Here is a 15,394-nt window from a genome sequence, read left to right as displayed (position 1 = left end):
TCCCTTCTGCTGAGAGACACCCCGTGACACCACTACCTTCAGTCTTTTATTGGTATAAAAGCATTCAACCTAAATTATATCAAAAAGGGGGAGGCCTGGTTTCACAAGAGGTGGTTCAAAATGGTCACATAATTGTCATAAGTTAGTGGCTGCAGTAAAAAGGCTCCCAGGAAATTCCCTTTCAGGAGAACAGTAACTCAAGTGATAACTTCAGAGATAAAAGCTCCGTGGGGAAGTTAAGCCTGGCTTAGACCTGCCAAAGACCGCCCGTGTGACTGTCCCCAGCCAGGGTGGTGGCCCTGGGGCATGGGCCCCTGGGTGCAGTGCTCCTGCCTCGGCCCCAGCAGGGAAGGGGCAGGAGGAGCAGGACACGTTCAGGGAGAGAAGGCGGCAGCTCCCAGGGCACAGGAGAGCCTGGGGCTGGCCTCAAAACCAGAGCTGGCATCGTCCCTGCTCCTGGTCTCCCCCTCAAAGCCCCGGGTGATGGCTCTCCCCGGGCCAGCCGTGAGGCTACGAAGTCTGTTAAGGCACAACTCAAATATCCGTAAACACTGGTGCCCTCCCGGGGGAGGGTCCGGTGAGCAATTCAAGTAAGGGTGGAAGCAAGACGGTGGCTCTCCAGCTGTGCCACCTGAGCACCAGAGCCAGCAGCTCCTCAGCCGTGGTGGCAGATGGAGCATCCTTGGTCACCTCCTGGCTGGGGACGGCTTCAGGGCCACCTTCAGGGGGACACCCTGCTGAAAGACTGAGGGAGGTGTCAGCAGGGAGTGAGGGAGTGATGGTCCTGGGGGCCCTTCACCACAGCTCGGCTCCTTGCTCTTCAGTGCCGGGAGAGGCTTGCTGGGTGGCTTTGGCTTCACCTGCTGTGAGGAGAGACCAGAGTCCCTCACCTGGGCACCAGCGAGGGACCCAGAGGTGGGCAGGGGACAGAGGAAGCCCCCCCCCAACCCCCACCTCGAGTCAGCTGCCTGGGCCACCCCACAGCTGTGCCCCACACGCCTGGGGCTGGTCGGGCCAGGGACAGGCCACCCTGCTCTGAGGCCACGATGGCTTTTGGAGGGGTGGTTACCTGCAGGGGCCATCCTGGAGGGGCTGGAGATGTCATCTGGGGCACCGGTGCCGGTGGCTGCAGGGTCAGCAAACAGTGGGGCGAGGGGCTGCCTCCCCCCCGCAGCCAGGGCTGCCCCGCGCCAGGGGCCCATCCTGCACCCTTACCTGTGGGGCTGGGCGGCATGGCCTGAGCGGGCGGGCGTCCTGTGGGGCTGCCGTGCTGCTAAGCAGGTTGGGGGGCCCGATGTCACGGTGGGACAGCTGGCGGCGGGGGGGACGCATCCGGCCGCCCTCGCGGAAGAGTGGGTTGGCAAGACCTGCAGCAGGCCCGCTGGGGGTCCTGTGGGGCACAGGGACGGCGTGGGGCTGCGCTGCGTACCCCTCGGGCTCGGCCTGTGCAGCCGTGGCTCAGCCACACCGTGGGGGGGAGGAGAGGGGACTTACCCTTTCTGGAAGAGCTTCGTCCCCCTGCCTCTGAAGAGCACAACGCCACTGCCGAGCGTGATGCCGGCGAGCACCAGCACAGCCAGCGCAGCTGCCAGGGCCACGCTGCTGCTCCCTGCGGAGACCCGGTCAGCGTGGGACAGGCACCCCGGTGTTGGGGGTGCCCCGTGGGGACGGAGCAGCACTTACTGGCACCACAGCAGGGTGCCAGCCCCCTCCTCAGGCTCCCCCCTCCGCCCAGCACCCACACATCAGGCTACGGGAGCCGGCGCTGGCTGTGCACAGCGGGTGCCATACCTGCCACCACCCCTGAAATCTTCTGCTCACAGTAAGGTGCTGCCCAGCCTGGCTCGCAGTGGCACTCCCGCTTGTGGTTGCACACCTGCGACGAGGGAGGACGGCATCAGCATGGTGGGTGCACCACTGCTGGGGCCCCGCAGCTGCCCTGGGCGGGGGATGATCCCACAGCATACCCCATGGTTGTTGCACTTGGCCGAGCAGTTCTTGTTGCCGTAGACCAGGAGGTTCTGGCAGCGTCCGGCATAGCAGACCTGAGGACAGGGAGCGGGGATCTGAGGCTGCCCTGGGTCCCCGTAGCCAGCTGTCACACACCCCTCTACCACCCCAGCGCGGCAGCCAGCATGCTCACCATCTCCTCTCCGCACTTGGCGCCGGTGGGCACCAGCCTGAGCTTGGCCACCACCTCGTTGGCGTCGTTGCCGGCAATGACCGCCTTGCACTTGAAGCGGCCAAAGAAGAGGGAGTAGGAGCCACCACCGAGGACGGGGCTGGTGTTGTCGCTCAGGCACAGCAGTGTGCCGCACTTCACATCCCTGCAGGAGAAGCAGCCACGAGCACCAAGCAGCGGGGGTGGCAGCGGGGCTGGGGAGCTTCGCTCAGCCCTGCAGTGCTGTCATCAGGCATGGACACCACCCCCAGAGCTCCCCCCCGGCTCCTTACTTGGGGCTGCAGGGTCGCTTCCCGTACTCGGTGAGGCAGTGGAGGTGAAGGTGCTGCTCGCTGTTGTGCTTAAAGCAGACATCAGGAGCCACCTGGGCCTCTGCGGGAGACACAGGAAGGGTCACGCAGAGCCAAAGCCCGCAGCAAGCTGGCCGTGCTTTGGAGTCAGCAGCCATAGCACCCCATCCAGGGATGCAGGAGGGGACCGCAGCCAAGCCACGCCCTGGCCCAAGGAGCCGGGGCTCCTGGCTCGTCACCCAGCGCACGGGGCAAGGAGGGTGGGCAGGGTGGGGGAGCCACTACCTGTGCCCCAGAGTGTGCGGCACTGCTCGCCATGTGAGGGGCAGGCCCCGTTGTAGCAGTAGCCGTTGCCATTCTGGCAGGAGATGCCGTTCTCCTGGAAGACATCCTCTGGGCACTCGGCGCTGAGGCCAGTGCAGTGCTCAGGCAGGTCGCAGTCATTCTTGCTGGCCCGGCAGAGCACACCGGCATCCTTCACCTGTGCAGAAAAGGGGATGTCAGCACTGCCTCGATGCTCTTGCACCCCCAGACCCACGCAGGCACCACAGCCTGACAGCACCCTGGTCTTCAAAACATCTCCTGGCACCCCACAGACCCCCAGAGACGGCAGCTTGTGCCGCTCTGGCAGAAAGACATGAGCTACTGCACAGGATGGAGAGACCACCAGGCCTCTTCCCCTAGTGAAGTCTCTCCCTGCGGGCAACACCTTGTGCTTTGCTTTGAGTCTGGACTTGCCCCAGGGTCCTCTTCCAGCCCTGTCTCTTCACATCAAAGCATTGCTTATGCTTGTGTGCAGGAGTCAATGCGTGCAACTCAGCTTTCACTTGAACAAATGGAGCAGAAGAGGCAGGTTGGTTTCCTGAATCGGGAATGGGCCACACTGATCTCTTCTGAACATCGCCCAGTTCTTCAACAGCTTTCATCCTGCACCTAACCTAAGACAGCCAGGGGACCTGGGCTACAGGAGGCCAGAAATGGAGGCTGCTTCACCTTCCCAACCGCTTCCCACCCGAGATGCCGACTGTCCGTGCCATGAGAGTGTTAAATGAAAAGCATGATTCCCCCAAACCACTGGGTGCATTTGGCTCTGAGCAGGGTGCTACAGAGGTCCTTCAGGCTCTCCAGCAGGCTATGGGCATATATTGCCTCTACCAGGAAGCTCCACAGGAGCCCAGGGCAGGACTGCACCCACTAGCTCCCTGCCCCGCCAAGCTGGTCCCCGACGATGGCAGTACCTTGCAGTCCTGGCAGCAGTCCCCCTGGGCACACTCTGCTCCCTCTCTCAGCTGGCAAGTGGTGGCATTGCAGCAGCGGTTGGAGCACTCCTGTGAGACAGGGAAGGACTGAAGCCCTCTCAAAAGCCCCACTGAAAGACCCTTTCCTTCCTTCCCGGGGGGACCCAGTTGCCACATCACCAGGTGCCAGTGGCAGTGTAGCCACCACAGACTGATCCATGGGGCAAAACCACAGCATCGTCCCAGGTGTGAACCATCCTTGCTGTCTCTTTAACCCCATGACCAACACGAAACCAAAGGAAGAGATTTTTCAGAAGATGGGGCCTGACCTGGGTCCCTGCTCTTTGGCAGCACCCTTTGCACATCTCCAGGAAGGAGGGAACAGGAGGATCTCTGTGCTCTTTGCATCGGGGGAGCATCCCTTCAGGTCCCGGAGCAGGGCTGTGACCCAGGGATTTATCCCAGAGGTATCGCTTGGCTCTTTGCCTCAAGTCTCTCCCCTGATGCAGCAATGGGCCACGAGGGATGTGGAAAAGCTTAGCGCAGCTCTTGAAAGGACAACATGCCATGATGTCCCCCTCCTTGGATCACATCTCCGGAGGATATACTGGGGGGATTTCTGACTTTCCTAGGCATGCTCCTGCTAAAATCACAGCCAGCTACATAAAGGAGGGGCACACATCCAAGTTAACAAATATCCTCTGCAAGTTTTGTTGGTTTTCTTTTTGCAGAAGCATCAGGAACCTAAGGAAGATGAGTCCTGCAAAGCATGATGCCCAGGCAAGAGGCTTGCACAACTTTTTCTGAGTCTGAATGACAGGTCTCAGGTCCCTGCTGCCCACCCCCCTCCCCAGGCTCTCAGAGAGCATCCCTACCTCTGGCGTGCCGCAGTCACACTGCTCTCCCCGCTCCACAAACTGGTTCCCACACACCGGCCCCCCATACAGCTCATCCGCCCTGGGGACGTTCAGCAGGCAGCTGGTCCTGGGGTCCCCGAGGAACTGCCACATGTCCTGCTCGCTGCAGCGGCTGAAGAGCTTGGGGTAAACCACGCTGAAGGGGCACAAAACCAGGCAGTCATGAGCAGAGATGAGAGCCCAAGGGCCCTCACAACACCAGCCCAGGGAGCAGCTGGAGGGCCAGCAGACTCAAAGGCACCAACAGACCTTTGAAGTGCAGCTTCAAGTGGAGTATCCACCCAGACCTGACCATTTCATGGGCTTCACCACATCAGGGCAGTGCCAGAGGACACCTTGAGATATTTGCTGCCCAGAGATATTCCCCTTTCCTTTGCTCACCCAACACTTGCCGCCATGACACAACCTCCATCTGCTTTGGGGACTGGACAGCGGCAGCCAGCAACATCTTCGTCATGAGACATCCCCAGGTTGTGTCCCATCTCATGAGCCATGGTGGATGCAGCACCGATAGGATTTGTGCTGTGGTCCTGTGGGACAAGAAGTGGGGCGTGGTTCAAATGCTCTCCACAGCATCTCCACAGGGCCTGCTGGGGCTCTTCAACTGCTCAGTGCCAGGTCTCACTGCTGTCTGAAATTCCTTCCCTGATGCTGCCGTGCCAAGGTAAAGGAAGACTGAAGCTGGACTTGGTCCCATGGGCCCTGAAGACCTCCTGCCTGGGGTCTCAGGGGTGTAAGTGAGCTTACATATACCAGCTACCCTGAAAAGATGCTTTGTGGTGGTTCTGGACAGCCACAGGTCCCATGGCTGACCACTCCTGCTCCAGCCAGGATGGCCAAGGAGCAATTACAAACCAAGTCCCAGCTACCTGACAGGTGGTGGGAGAAGCCCTGCACCCACGGAGCTGCTCTGGGAGGCTCATCTGGGCTCAGGTATATCAGAGCCCTCCACAGGCACCCAGCTGGGTTTCCACAGCTACCCTTCCCCTGTGGCCTTGACACTTCTCTGGGGGTCAGTCACTCAAGGGCCAGAGGTGTCAGGGACCAGATCCAGCCCTAAGGCTGCAGAGGGGGAAAGCTGGAGACCAGTGGAGGAGAAACCTGCTCTGGACAATACAACGCAGGGAGCTCAGATCACGGGAGTGCTGCTGCCCTCCTGGCGCATGCCCAGGCAGCAAGACCCACCTGGTTGACACCGCCCGAGTCCCTGGTGCACATCACAAGCTTCTTGGCGAGCCCTACGGTTGTGCCGTGGAAGTCTATGCCCCTGTGGGATTGAGATGCCACTGTGGCCGTGTGGCCTGGGTGGCAGCAGGGCTGCAAGGACAGCGAGGCGGTGCCTGCCCCTGCCTCCTCCCTTAGTCCTTACGTGATCAGCTGGGCATTGTCATGTGGCTTCCTCCGCAGCAGCTCTGCCTCCCGCCAGTGGAGAAAGTTGTCCAGTGTCACCTCTGGGTTGGGACTGACCATGATTTTGTCCTTGTGGCTCCACACCTCCAAGCCAATCAAGGCCACCCGCAGGCGAAGAGGCTGATAAAGCTGAGGTGGGAGACAGCCAGGAGGAAATGCTTGGTTTGGAGCTCCACAAGCAGAAGAAAGGTCCCACCTCCCCTGAAGAACTACAACCAAGCCCAGGACCACACATCACTGGGAATACCACGCCGTAGCCCTCTCAATAAATAACACAAGCTGGGGTGACCACACAAGACAGGGTTTACCCCAGGACCTCTGGGCTCCCTCTTGGCCAGTGAAGGCTGAGATGCTGCTCTCATGCTGCTGACCAAAGAGTGGGGCTGAAGCAAGGCAAGGAGAAACTCCGCCTTGGTGCACTGCATCCATCACCCTCCCCTTGTTAGCACCTGCTCCAGCTTGAGAGCTTCTGGGGATTATAAAAAATTTCTCCCCCCTTCCCTTACGAGAGAGATGGGAGGCAGCTGTCCTATTCCCCCCAGGACCCAGGGCTGAGCCGCTTGTCCTGTCCACGTTGCACACCCTGTTGGTCAAGGGATTTGGTCACTCTGCAGCAGCCCACCTGCAGGCTTGAGCGGCTCCTGCTCCATCACCCTCCCCATGCCAATCTCTCCTCCACCACACTCACGCCCATGCTGGCACCATGGGGCATGTCTGGGAGCCAGGAGAGAAGATCCGGTCATCTGGCCTCACCTTGTCGACGTGGTTCACGATTTCCTTCATGCGGTTCTGTACTGTGCGCAAGTCCTTGTGTTTTCGGAACTACAGGAAGGACACAGAGAGATTTCCAGGCTGGCTTCAACCTCTTCGCTGCAGTGGAAGACAGTGAAAACACAGGCACCAGCTTGCCCCCCACCCTGCTTACCTCCTCGTTGTCCACGACCAGGACCAGCTCCACATATCGGGGACCTTTCCGTAACGGAGCTGATTTCTGGAAGGAAAGAGGAAAGTGAGTGCAAAGAGGGACTCAGCTCTGCAGCTTGCCGAGCCCTGTGGTTGACCCTCCTGTGGGATGTGTTGGATCCTGGGGCATCTTCCAACATTATTCAAGGCTGGTAGGTCTTTTAGCTCTGCTTCCTGATGTTACTTTGCTGGGTGTTTCAGACATATTCCAACATACAAGGAAAAACCCAAGCCTGCTACTGGGATGAGGCATGAGACAGGCTTGCAGGCACCACGGAGCTCACAGGGTAGAAAGATGCTCCTGCTAATGGTACAGGACCTGAGGACTTGTTCCCACCAGGAGCTAGGCCACCGGGAACAATCTGTGTTTGGGCACCCAGCCAACAACACACGGGAGAGGAGGATCTCCAAGGGATGCAGTATGGCCCTACTCCTCTCCCGGACTTCACAGGAGCTAGGCTCTTGCAAACTCAGCTACAGGAAGGAGAAGCAATGCAATCCTTAACCCAGCGGTAGAGCTTCATGGCTGCGGGAATTTTTGGTTCATGGTCATATTCCAGGGTGGCACTGGACTCCTGGCACGTGCCGCGCTTCCCCCGCAGGTGAGCTGCTCTGTACACTGCGTGCCAGCCAGCCGCATCCTCCTCCAAGGGCTCCAGCAGGAAGGTGGTTTCATTCACCCGGAAAAACCCACTGCCAAGAGAGACAGCAGGCATCAGGTTGGGGAGGTATCCTGCAGGACACAGACGGACCCTACGCACCCCCACGAGGGCCTGTGATACAAAATATAGCTGCCAAATCCCACCTAGGAAACCACCCCCCCCTCCATGGTTCCTATAGGCAGCTTGGATGAGCTATGGGCGACCAGCAGGATGTGACAGTCAGGTCCTTCTGGCCACGTGCACGTGAGCACACTCAATGCAAAGTCCCAAGCAGCCCTTGGGCAGTGCATGAAGGTCCACGGCACTGTGCAGAGGTACAGGGTGTAGGAGCTCACAGCAACATAAGGGACTCGATGCCTCTTCCCTACAAACCTCGCCTGGCCCAAGAGTACACCAAGGAAATGCTGCAGGATGGAGCTGACCTGAGGCATGACAGGAGCTGGGGAGCAATAGGAAACATGTCCACAGCGTTGGAGTTTGGAGGCTGCAAAAGCACAGGCTGAACAAAAGGAGCATTAGGAGGGCTGGAAACTGGCTTCTGGGCTGGGAGGGAGCAAACTGTGGAGCAGCATCTGTGCCTGGTAGCAAGGGGAGTATCCTGTACTTCGGGCACCAGCAGGGCTCAGTAGGAGCTGCCCAGTGCTGCCAGGCCAGGTTTAACACAGCATTATTCCTACTAAGCAGCTCTGGCCTTCAAGATGCTTTCTATAAGGTGCCTTATGTACCCTGTCTGTACTGTCTGTGCCTCCTGTTCTGCCCTTGCACATCTTGTCCTCCTACTATACAAGGATATCAAATCTGCCATGTATGCACAAGCTGCTCAGCGTGAGGAGGTGGCTGCCACACGGCTCCAGCAGGCATTTCACCTCTAAATGGGTGTTTGCAGGTCCCTGGGTGCACCAGGGACCACCCATCCTCCTTACACATCTCCCTGCAAGGGCCCCCTTCCTCTTTGGCTTACTCTTGCAATGTCTGGCTGCCAGCTGATCTTAGAAGAAAGAGAACAGCAGAGTGTGGATCTTGCATGGCAAACTGAACAGCCTTGAATGGATCTGGTGGCTTGGTTACTCTGCAAGGACGTTTTCTGCTGTTAAATGAAGGTAGACTCAAGGCAGCTTTTGAGGAATGAGCACTAGCATGGCCAGCAAACAGTGGGTAGAGGGAGACACAGCTGGCCTGATGCTCCATCTGCTTTCGTTTTCTTTCGGAAAGGCATTTGGCCATCAGCTCTAGGAGCTCAGCATGACAGGGAGGAGATGCTGGCTGCCTGCAGGCCCGTGCATCACCATGAGCACAACTTTGTGTCGCTGGCTGCAGCACTTGGGGTGAGTTTGGCCAGTCTGCCCTGGGAAAAGGGGGTAGATGCAGGACAAGTTGTGCCTTGCTGCCTGGAGAAGGCATTCCTGCCTGGGCCTTCTGTCATGCTCGGGTTTCCAGTCTTATCCTGTGCCACAAGCCAACCCCCAGCCAGCAGGAGTAGCTGCAAAATGTGGTGCACCTTTCCTGCTGGGCGCCGAGCCAGGGCGGTCAGCGCTCCCACCGCCAGCAGGAAAAGGGATGTCTTCTTCTCTTCCTCAGGGGAAAGCTGAACTCTCCCTCCATCAGCACAGCTCCGGCTGGCCAGAGCTTGGTCACACCGGCTCACCGTTGCACAGCACTGCATCCGCTAGGAGCGGTACCGTGACATGCACCAAGGCCAGGCTCGATGTTGTCCTCTGGCCAGCCACAGTGCCCCAGGGAAGTCAGAGGACCTACCTGAGCCCACCACAGGTGCTGATGCTCGCTGCTGAGTTGGCATGTCCTTGCACGTGGCCCTGATAAAAGCAATGATCCTGCCACCAAGAGAAAGGAGAGGTGTAAAGGGGGTCTGCACCAGCTGTCAGCATGGAGGGACCCCGTAGGAGTGGGGAAAACCACTCTGCCCAGAGCCAGCCCCATACCTGAATATTTGGCTTCTCTGTGATCTCCGTGCCATCAGCCAAGTAGTGCGTCTCGGTGTAATGCTGTCCCAGAAGCTCCCTGCAGGATGGGGAATGGGGGTCAGCAGTGAACCCAGTTTTGGGGAAGGGATAGAAAGCTTTGGGGATGAGGTCTGGTCAGGTTGGGTACAGTGGGCCCATGACCTCCCCAGATGGGTTTGGCAAGGAGGGAAGAAAATGTGGTATTCTGGGTCTGGGCTGAGGGCTTAGATCACCAGTGCAGCGACACCAGACCCTGGAGAATTGATGTTCACAGCGAGGGTGGGAAGTGAGCTGCCCCCTGGCCATCCCGCCGTGCCCACCCGCACTCACTTGTTCTTCTCCAGCCGCAGGAGGTAGTCCCTGCCTTCAGCACGGACACTGTAGAGGATGTGGTCCGGGTAGATGCTCTGCATGAAAGATAGATGACATCACAGACCCGCCATCACCAAGAGCGAGAGCTACAGAAGAGAGGACAGAGGACCACCTGGCCTCCGTCCTGCCCAGAAAGGGGATGGGGTCTGCATGCACCCCACTAGAAGGCAGCTGCAGGACGGGGAGCCTGGCTGCTCACCCTGGAGGCATCCAGAAAAGACACAGGAAATCAGAAGAGAAAAAAGAAAGCATGTGGGCAATAATGCAAATCCCCGGCACATCCTGAGATAAAGAACAGGTCACCAGCAATGAAACAGAGTCAGCAAAGTCTGATTTCCCGTGTCTGACACATGGCTGCAGATGGCCGTGCCAGAAACTGAGACTTCCTACTCATCAGTCATAGAGCTCCATTTCTGGGGGCTGAGTTCATCGCTCACTCACTCACAGGCTAAACCACAAAGATCCCTGGTTCCCAACAGCTCTCATAAGCAGAGACTTCCTTATCTCTGACCGATCCAACATGCCACATCACAGTGAGAGAATGACCTTCTCTTGGTTCTTGTCTGCTATTGAGAGTACGTTTTAGCATCACCATGTGCCAGAGCCCCCAAGCATCACCCTAGTGCAGGTGGAAGGGACCTCAGGGCACCTCAAGTCCAACCTCCAGTCACCATGGCTGGGTCAGAGTGGCTGTGGCTCAGCCCAGCCAAGCCCTGAACCCCCAGGATGGAGATGTCCCTCCAGAAGAAGTGTTTCCCTCTAGGCTGCCTTGTGATCTCCACCTACAGAGGCTGGGCCACAGAGCTCCAGAGGTCCCGTCCCACCAGGGCCACTGAGAAAGATGACTATCCTTTGCCTGGTGCCCCATATCAGGCTGCACCCCTGGCACCAGCGTACTCCTCAGCCACCCAGCAGCACAGAGACCTCCCCTGAGGGCACATCCTCATACCTTTACTGGATCCTGGGGTGGTGAGCTGAGCCAAAGGCAAAGCAAGCCTCTCCCGCAGGACCAGCATTCCTCCTGGATGAGGTGAGCGGTCTCTCCCTGGGGAGGATGACAGCACCTGCTGTCATACAATGGCTCAGCACTCCCAGGGAGGTGATCGACAACCTGACAGGAGCTGAAGCTGAGCACAAAGTCCTGCTGACTCATTGCCAGCGGGGCCAGGTGAGTGGGTTTGCCTTTCACTTGGTTGCCCTCAATTCTACCTGGTTTGCATTTCCGATCTGAAGCTGAAGCAGCGGGCTGCCGGCCACGAAACGTCCTCTCCACAGGCTGAGCAGGTTGTGACAAGCCCGCCAGGCAGCCCCAGCTGCAGGCAGGCAATCTGCTGGTGTGTAAGCACACTCATGGGTCTCCTGCAAATTTTTATCTTATGAACAGTGTCTCCCGCTTGACGTGGCCGTCCCATCCCGTGTCCGCCGACAAAGCAATGCTTTGTTATTGTTGGCAGTGCCGGAGCCAGCATAGGTCTTAGGAAATGGCAGGAAAGCACTTGGAAAGGGGATGGTGGGTCAGGGACTGTCTCTTGGAGACAACCACAGGGCAAGTTTAAAAAAAAAAGTCCTGATAAAGCTTCTCTGAATCACCCCCTTCCCTATTAGCATGGGCTTTGCAAGGGCTCCAGATGGAAAGGCTTTGAAAGCACAGGCAGCTCAGCCCTGCCCCTGCCTGAGCCATGCTAACCCCATGACCGTGCTGAGCAAGCAAAGCAGAGCCGTGGCCACAGCACACAGAGAGGAGGGACTTCTTCCATCTGGTCTTATTAAGAGACCCAGAGAGTTTACACAGGATCGGGACGGGATGCCACTGTCCCACCCCCAGCACACGGTATTCCTTCCCTGAATGGTAAGAGGCAACAGGTCTCGCTAGGACAGTAGGGATGGGGCTCATTGCACCGTGCCGTGTATCAGAGGAGCTGCAGCACAAGAGAGGAGGGAAGGGCAGCAGGTCACTGGGCCACCACCACCCCCCTTCGCTTCTGCTCCGTCCAGCCCCACTGCTCGCTCTGCAACAGCCTGCTGCTTCCTGCAGAGCCCCAGGCTGCGCTGGCAGGAGCTCAGCTGTCTTCACCCAGGCAAAGAACTTGCCCCTTTGCATGAACTGGCTGTGGGATGTGGTGGGGGAGATCAGCAGGGATGCACAAGCACAGGTGTGCTGCAGGAGAAGCTAGTACCTTGCAATGCTGGGTCTCACATGGGCTGGAAACACACTGCCATTTCAATAGAGTTCTTTGAAATGCTGGAGCATGGGGGTGAGAGAGATGTCACTTCTGCAATCAAGAGCATGTAACCATATTTTTTTTTAAGGTACTTGCTCTTTTTTCATGTTCCTTTCCATGAAGAACCCAGGTTTGCCACATGCCTTGTTGTGTCCCTGCTAAGAAGACCGTGACCTGTGGGAAGGCTGACATCCCAGGAGATCCTGTGTGGCAGGCCCTAAGTCTCCACCCTGTCTTTCGGGAGTGAACATTTTAAGCAAAGCCAGAGGGGAGCTGGTCTGCTTCAAACCTCACCTAGCAGATGCACTGCTGGACCAACCCCATGTGTCCCAGCTGCTCTGACCCAGGAACCATCTCTCAGCCCATGGCCATCCCAGCCACAGACTGCTACTGCAAAGCCACAGGAGGAGCTGGTGCAGAAAACACCCATCCAGTCACCTGTCTCCACTTCAAAGAGGGCCTTGGTGGTGGTCAAGCCACCTCCAAAAGAGAACTTCTTCCCCACCAAGGTTACTGAGCCATCAAACCCAGCTTTTGTCCAAGATGAGGAAAATGGTTTAAAAGGCAGGAGACCTCACACCCTTAACACAGCAATTTAGGAGATCCAAGGACCACCCAATCCAAGTGCCACCTGGTAGACACCACCCATGGCTGTCCCTAAGTACACAACTCAAGGCAGACATCTTCTCCTGTACCACGGAAAGCAGAGGGACCCTGAGATGGGTGAGCTCCCCTTTCCAGGGGGATCGGTGCAGAGCCACCCGGCGCACCCAGCACAGATGGTGTCTCTAAATAGTCTGAGGAATGTTTATCTCATCTCGTGGACAAGTTTAGGTTTCTAGAGCAGAGAAAACAGATGCTTTTGGGGAGTGTTTTTGAAGCTAGTTTATCAGAAAGGGTTTGAATCACAGATGAATGTGCTGTACAAAGAGTTTACTAGGAAATAAATCTCCCCAGCCCCTCCATCTCATCAGGTGCTAAAATCAGTGCTTTTCAGCCCTAGAAAATGAATCCACATATTTGGCTGAATTTCACTTTAAGGCAATGAGGAAAGCATCTTTGAGGTCAAGGCCATCATCCTATGGATGTCAGCCCCAAGCACTCAAAACTCCTGAGTCAAACCCTATTCCTTTCCCCAAATTACAAGGTTTCCCAAGAAAAATAACACTGGCTTTCTTTCATGTGGATTTCTGAAACTTTCTGATTCTTATTTCCTTGTCCCAAAGGACAAAAAAAACCAACTTCAGCAAACACAGCAAGAAAAGTGCTTACAGCTCAATGAGGCTTTGCAAATCCCTACTTAAGCAAAGACCAGATGTCACAAGATCACTGCAAGGCTGCAAGAGGTGGCACCACTGGGTAATAATGCCTCCAAAGAAAGCATTGGAGATAGCAGCCCCCACTCTCCGAGAGTCCACCCTCCTATATGCAGTTCCTATTTTGACCCAAAACAGTACAGGCAAGCTTATCTGATCAATTCCTGCAAGATCTCCACCCTCTGGGACAGAAGCAATGCAAGAGAACATGCACTAGGTCATTCTTCTAGCACAGGGCCAAGGGGGTCTGGCTCTGAGCCCAGTGGTCGGGCAAGGGGCTTTGCTGATTCAACACCCACCCCTGGACTCCCTGCAAGGCAGTGAGGGCAGCTGTGCCAAGGCAGTATTTGGGAGGTGATGCTACTTACCGGTCGCACAGGGAGGTCCCTCTTCCCCCGAGGATCTGTCACCTTGCGTGGCATCACTGTCTCGTACTTCTCGACGTGGGCAAGCTTCTCCTCCAGCCTGGCAGCAGCACCTGGGAAAGGTCAGAGGGCTTTGAGCCAGGGTGCCCATAAACAACAGTCAGGGGACAAGGGAAGTGGCCAACATGAAGGTGCAGGGAAAAGCCAAAACATGAAGTCCTGGAATACCTGCTGGGAACACAAGAGCTCCCTGACAGGCTCCAGGGATGCTCCAGCCCCCCGAGCCCTGGCACTCACAGAGTGCTCAGCAGGACTCCTGTGCAACCAGGTCCCTTCAAGGCTGGAAAACTCTACTGAGACCCTGGGTGTGCAAATAAAGCCGGAGGGTTCCCAGCTTCCCACCTCGATGCCACGGTTTGTGACTTGGCACCTGGCAGCTGCCAGGGGTTGCGTTTTGGAGGATGGCTCGTGTCTGGACTGGCTCAGCCCTCCTCCCATCTTTTTTTCTATGTCAGAAGGGAGACGTTTCTGCGACAAACCCTTTGCCTTCCGCAGGAGCCCCGCAGAGCCGGTGCCACGGCCGTGCCCGCGTGCTGCCGGGGTGAGCCGGGGCCAGCGCGGCGAGGCAGTGGCCGAGCAGGGCTCTCCGGTGCGGGTGCCTGGCAGCCCTCGCCCACGGACCCGAGCAGGAGCCAGCAGCCTCATCACCACCCCCTCGGCCGGCTGAGTCACCGGTCCCCCCGCCAGCACGCCGCAGGCTGCCGATGACAAATTTCCCCTCGCTCGCTGGAGCCTCCTGGCCGAGGTGCCTTTACATAACGGCGGGCACCCCGGCGGGGCGGCGGGACGCAGCGCACCCGAAAGGGTCCCTCTGTCGCGGGGCGGCGGGAGGCCAGCCTGCTCCTCACAGCCCCTTCTCCATCCTCCGCCCTCGAGTGAGCTTGGGGAGGGGGCGCCGGCGATGCCCGCCTAACCGCCCGGTGACCCCGGGGCTCAGCCTGGCAGCCGCAACCCCGCTGAGCTGCGACCCGTCCCAAAGAGCCACCGCACCCCCGGCTCCCACCTCGCGCATCCCTCCTGTGCCGCTTCCCACGCGTCCCCTCAATTCCCGCAAGGAAAAGCATTCCCCCTCCCCCGCCCCACGGCTGAAGACCCCCGAGGAGCCGGGCTTTTGCCCCCACCCCCAAAACTTCTCGTCCGTCCCGTCGGCGGAGCGCAGCTGCCCGCGGGCTGCCCGCCCTGCTCGGGCCCGCGCGCCCCTCGCTCACCGTGGGGCAGCGGCAGCAGCAGCAGCAGCGGCAGCAGCGGCGGCAGCAGGAGCCGGCGGCGCAGGGCGAGCGCCGGGGCCATGGCTCGGAGGTGCCCGCGGTGCCAGTCCCAACGCCGCCGCGCCGGCAGCCCCCCCCCGCCGTGACTCACCGCCACTCCCGGGACGGGGCGGGACGGGGCCGCCCCCCGCGGGGGGACCCGTGCGGAGCGGGGCTGGGAGGGGCGGC

At 58.5% G+C, this 15,394-nt stretch overlaps 1 protein-coding gene across 3 annotated transcripts; it reads right to left on the bottom strand.

Moving 5' to 3' along the window:
* Positions 1–33: 33 nt before the first annotated feature.
* Positions 34–15,323, bottom strand: ADAM8 (ADAM metallopeptidase domain 8). 3 transcript variants are annotated; one of them, XM_080401578.1, is made up of 22 exons: positions 15,167–15,323; positions 13,902–14,011; positions 9,954–10,030; positions 9,603–9,681; positions 9,418–9,494; positions 7,507–7,693; positions 6,963–7,028; positions 6,791–6,859; positions 5,997–6,166; positions 5,813–5,894; positions 5,009–5,157; positions 4,586–4,763; positions 3,711–3,800; positions 2,758–2,953; positions 2,455–2,554; positions 2,144–2,327; positions 1,968–2,045; positions 1,792–1,876; positions 1,495–1,609; positions 1,216–1,390; positions 1,070–1,126; positions 34–863 (listed from the first exon to the last, which is right to left on the bottom strand). In XM_080401578.1, exons 1-22 carry the CDS (start codon positions 15,246–15,248, stop codon positions 687–689), a joined length of 2,583 nt encoding a protein of 860 aa, XP_080257704.1. In that variant the 5' UTR covers positions 15,249–15,323; the 3' UTR covers positions 34–686. The 3 variants fall into 3 exon arrangements, with proteins under 3 accessions (XP_080257704.1, XP_080257705.1, XP_080257706.1); XM_080401579.1 differs by having other exon boundaries at positions 13,902–14,029; positions 15,167–15,291; XM_080401580.1 differs by lacking the exon at positions 15,167–15,323 and adding an exon at positions 14,301–14,574.
* Between the last annotated feature and the right edge of the window lie 71 nt (positions 15,324–15,394).

The sequence above is a fragment of the Falco punctatus genome, assembly GCF_963210335.1.
Source record: "Falco punctatus genome assembly, chromosome: 9".
NCBI classification, from domain to species: Eukaryota; Metazoa; Chordata; class Aves; order Falconiformes; family Falconidae; genus Falco; species Falco punctatus.
The sequence above is the reverse complement of the archived record's forward strand: the minus strand, read 5'-3'. Positions and strand labels throughout refer to the sequence as shown.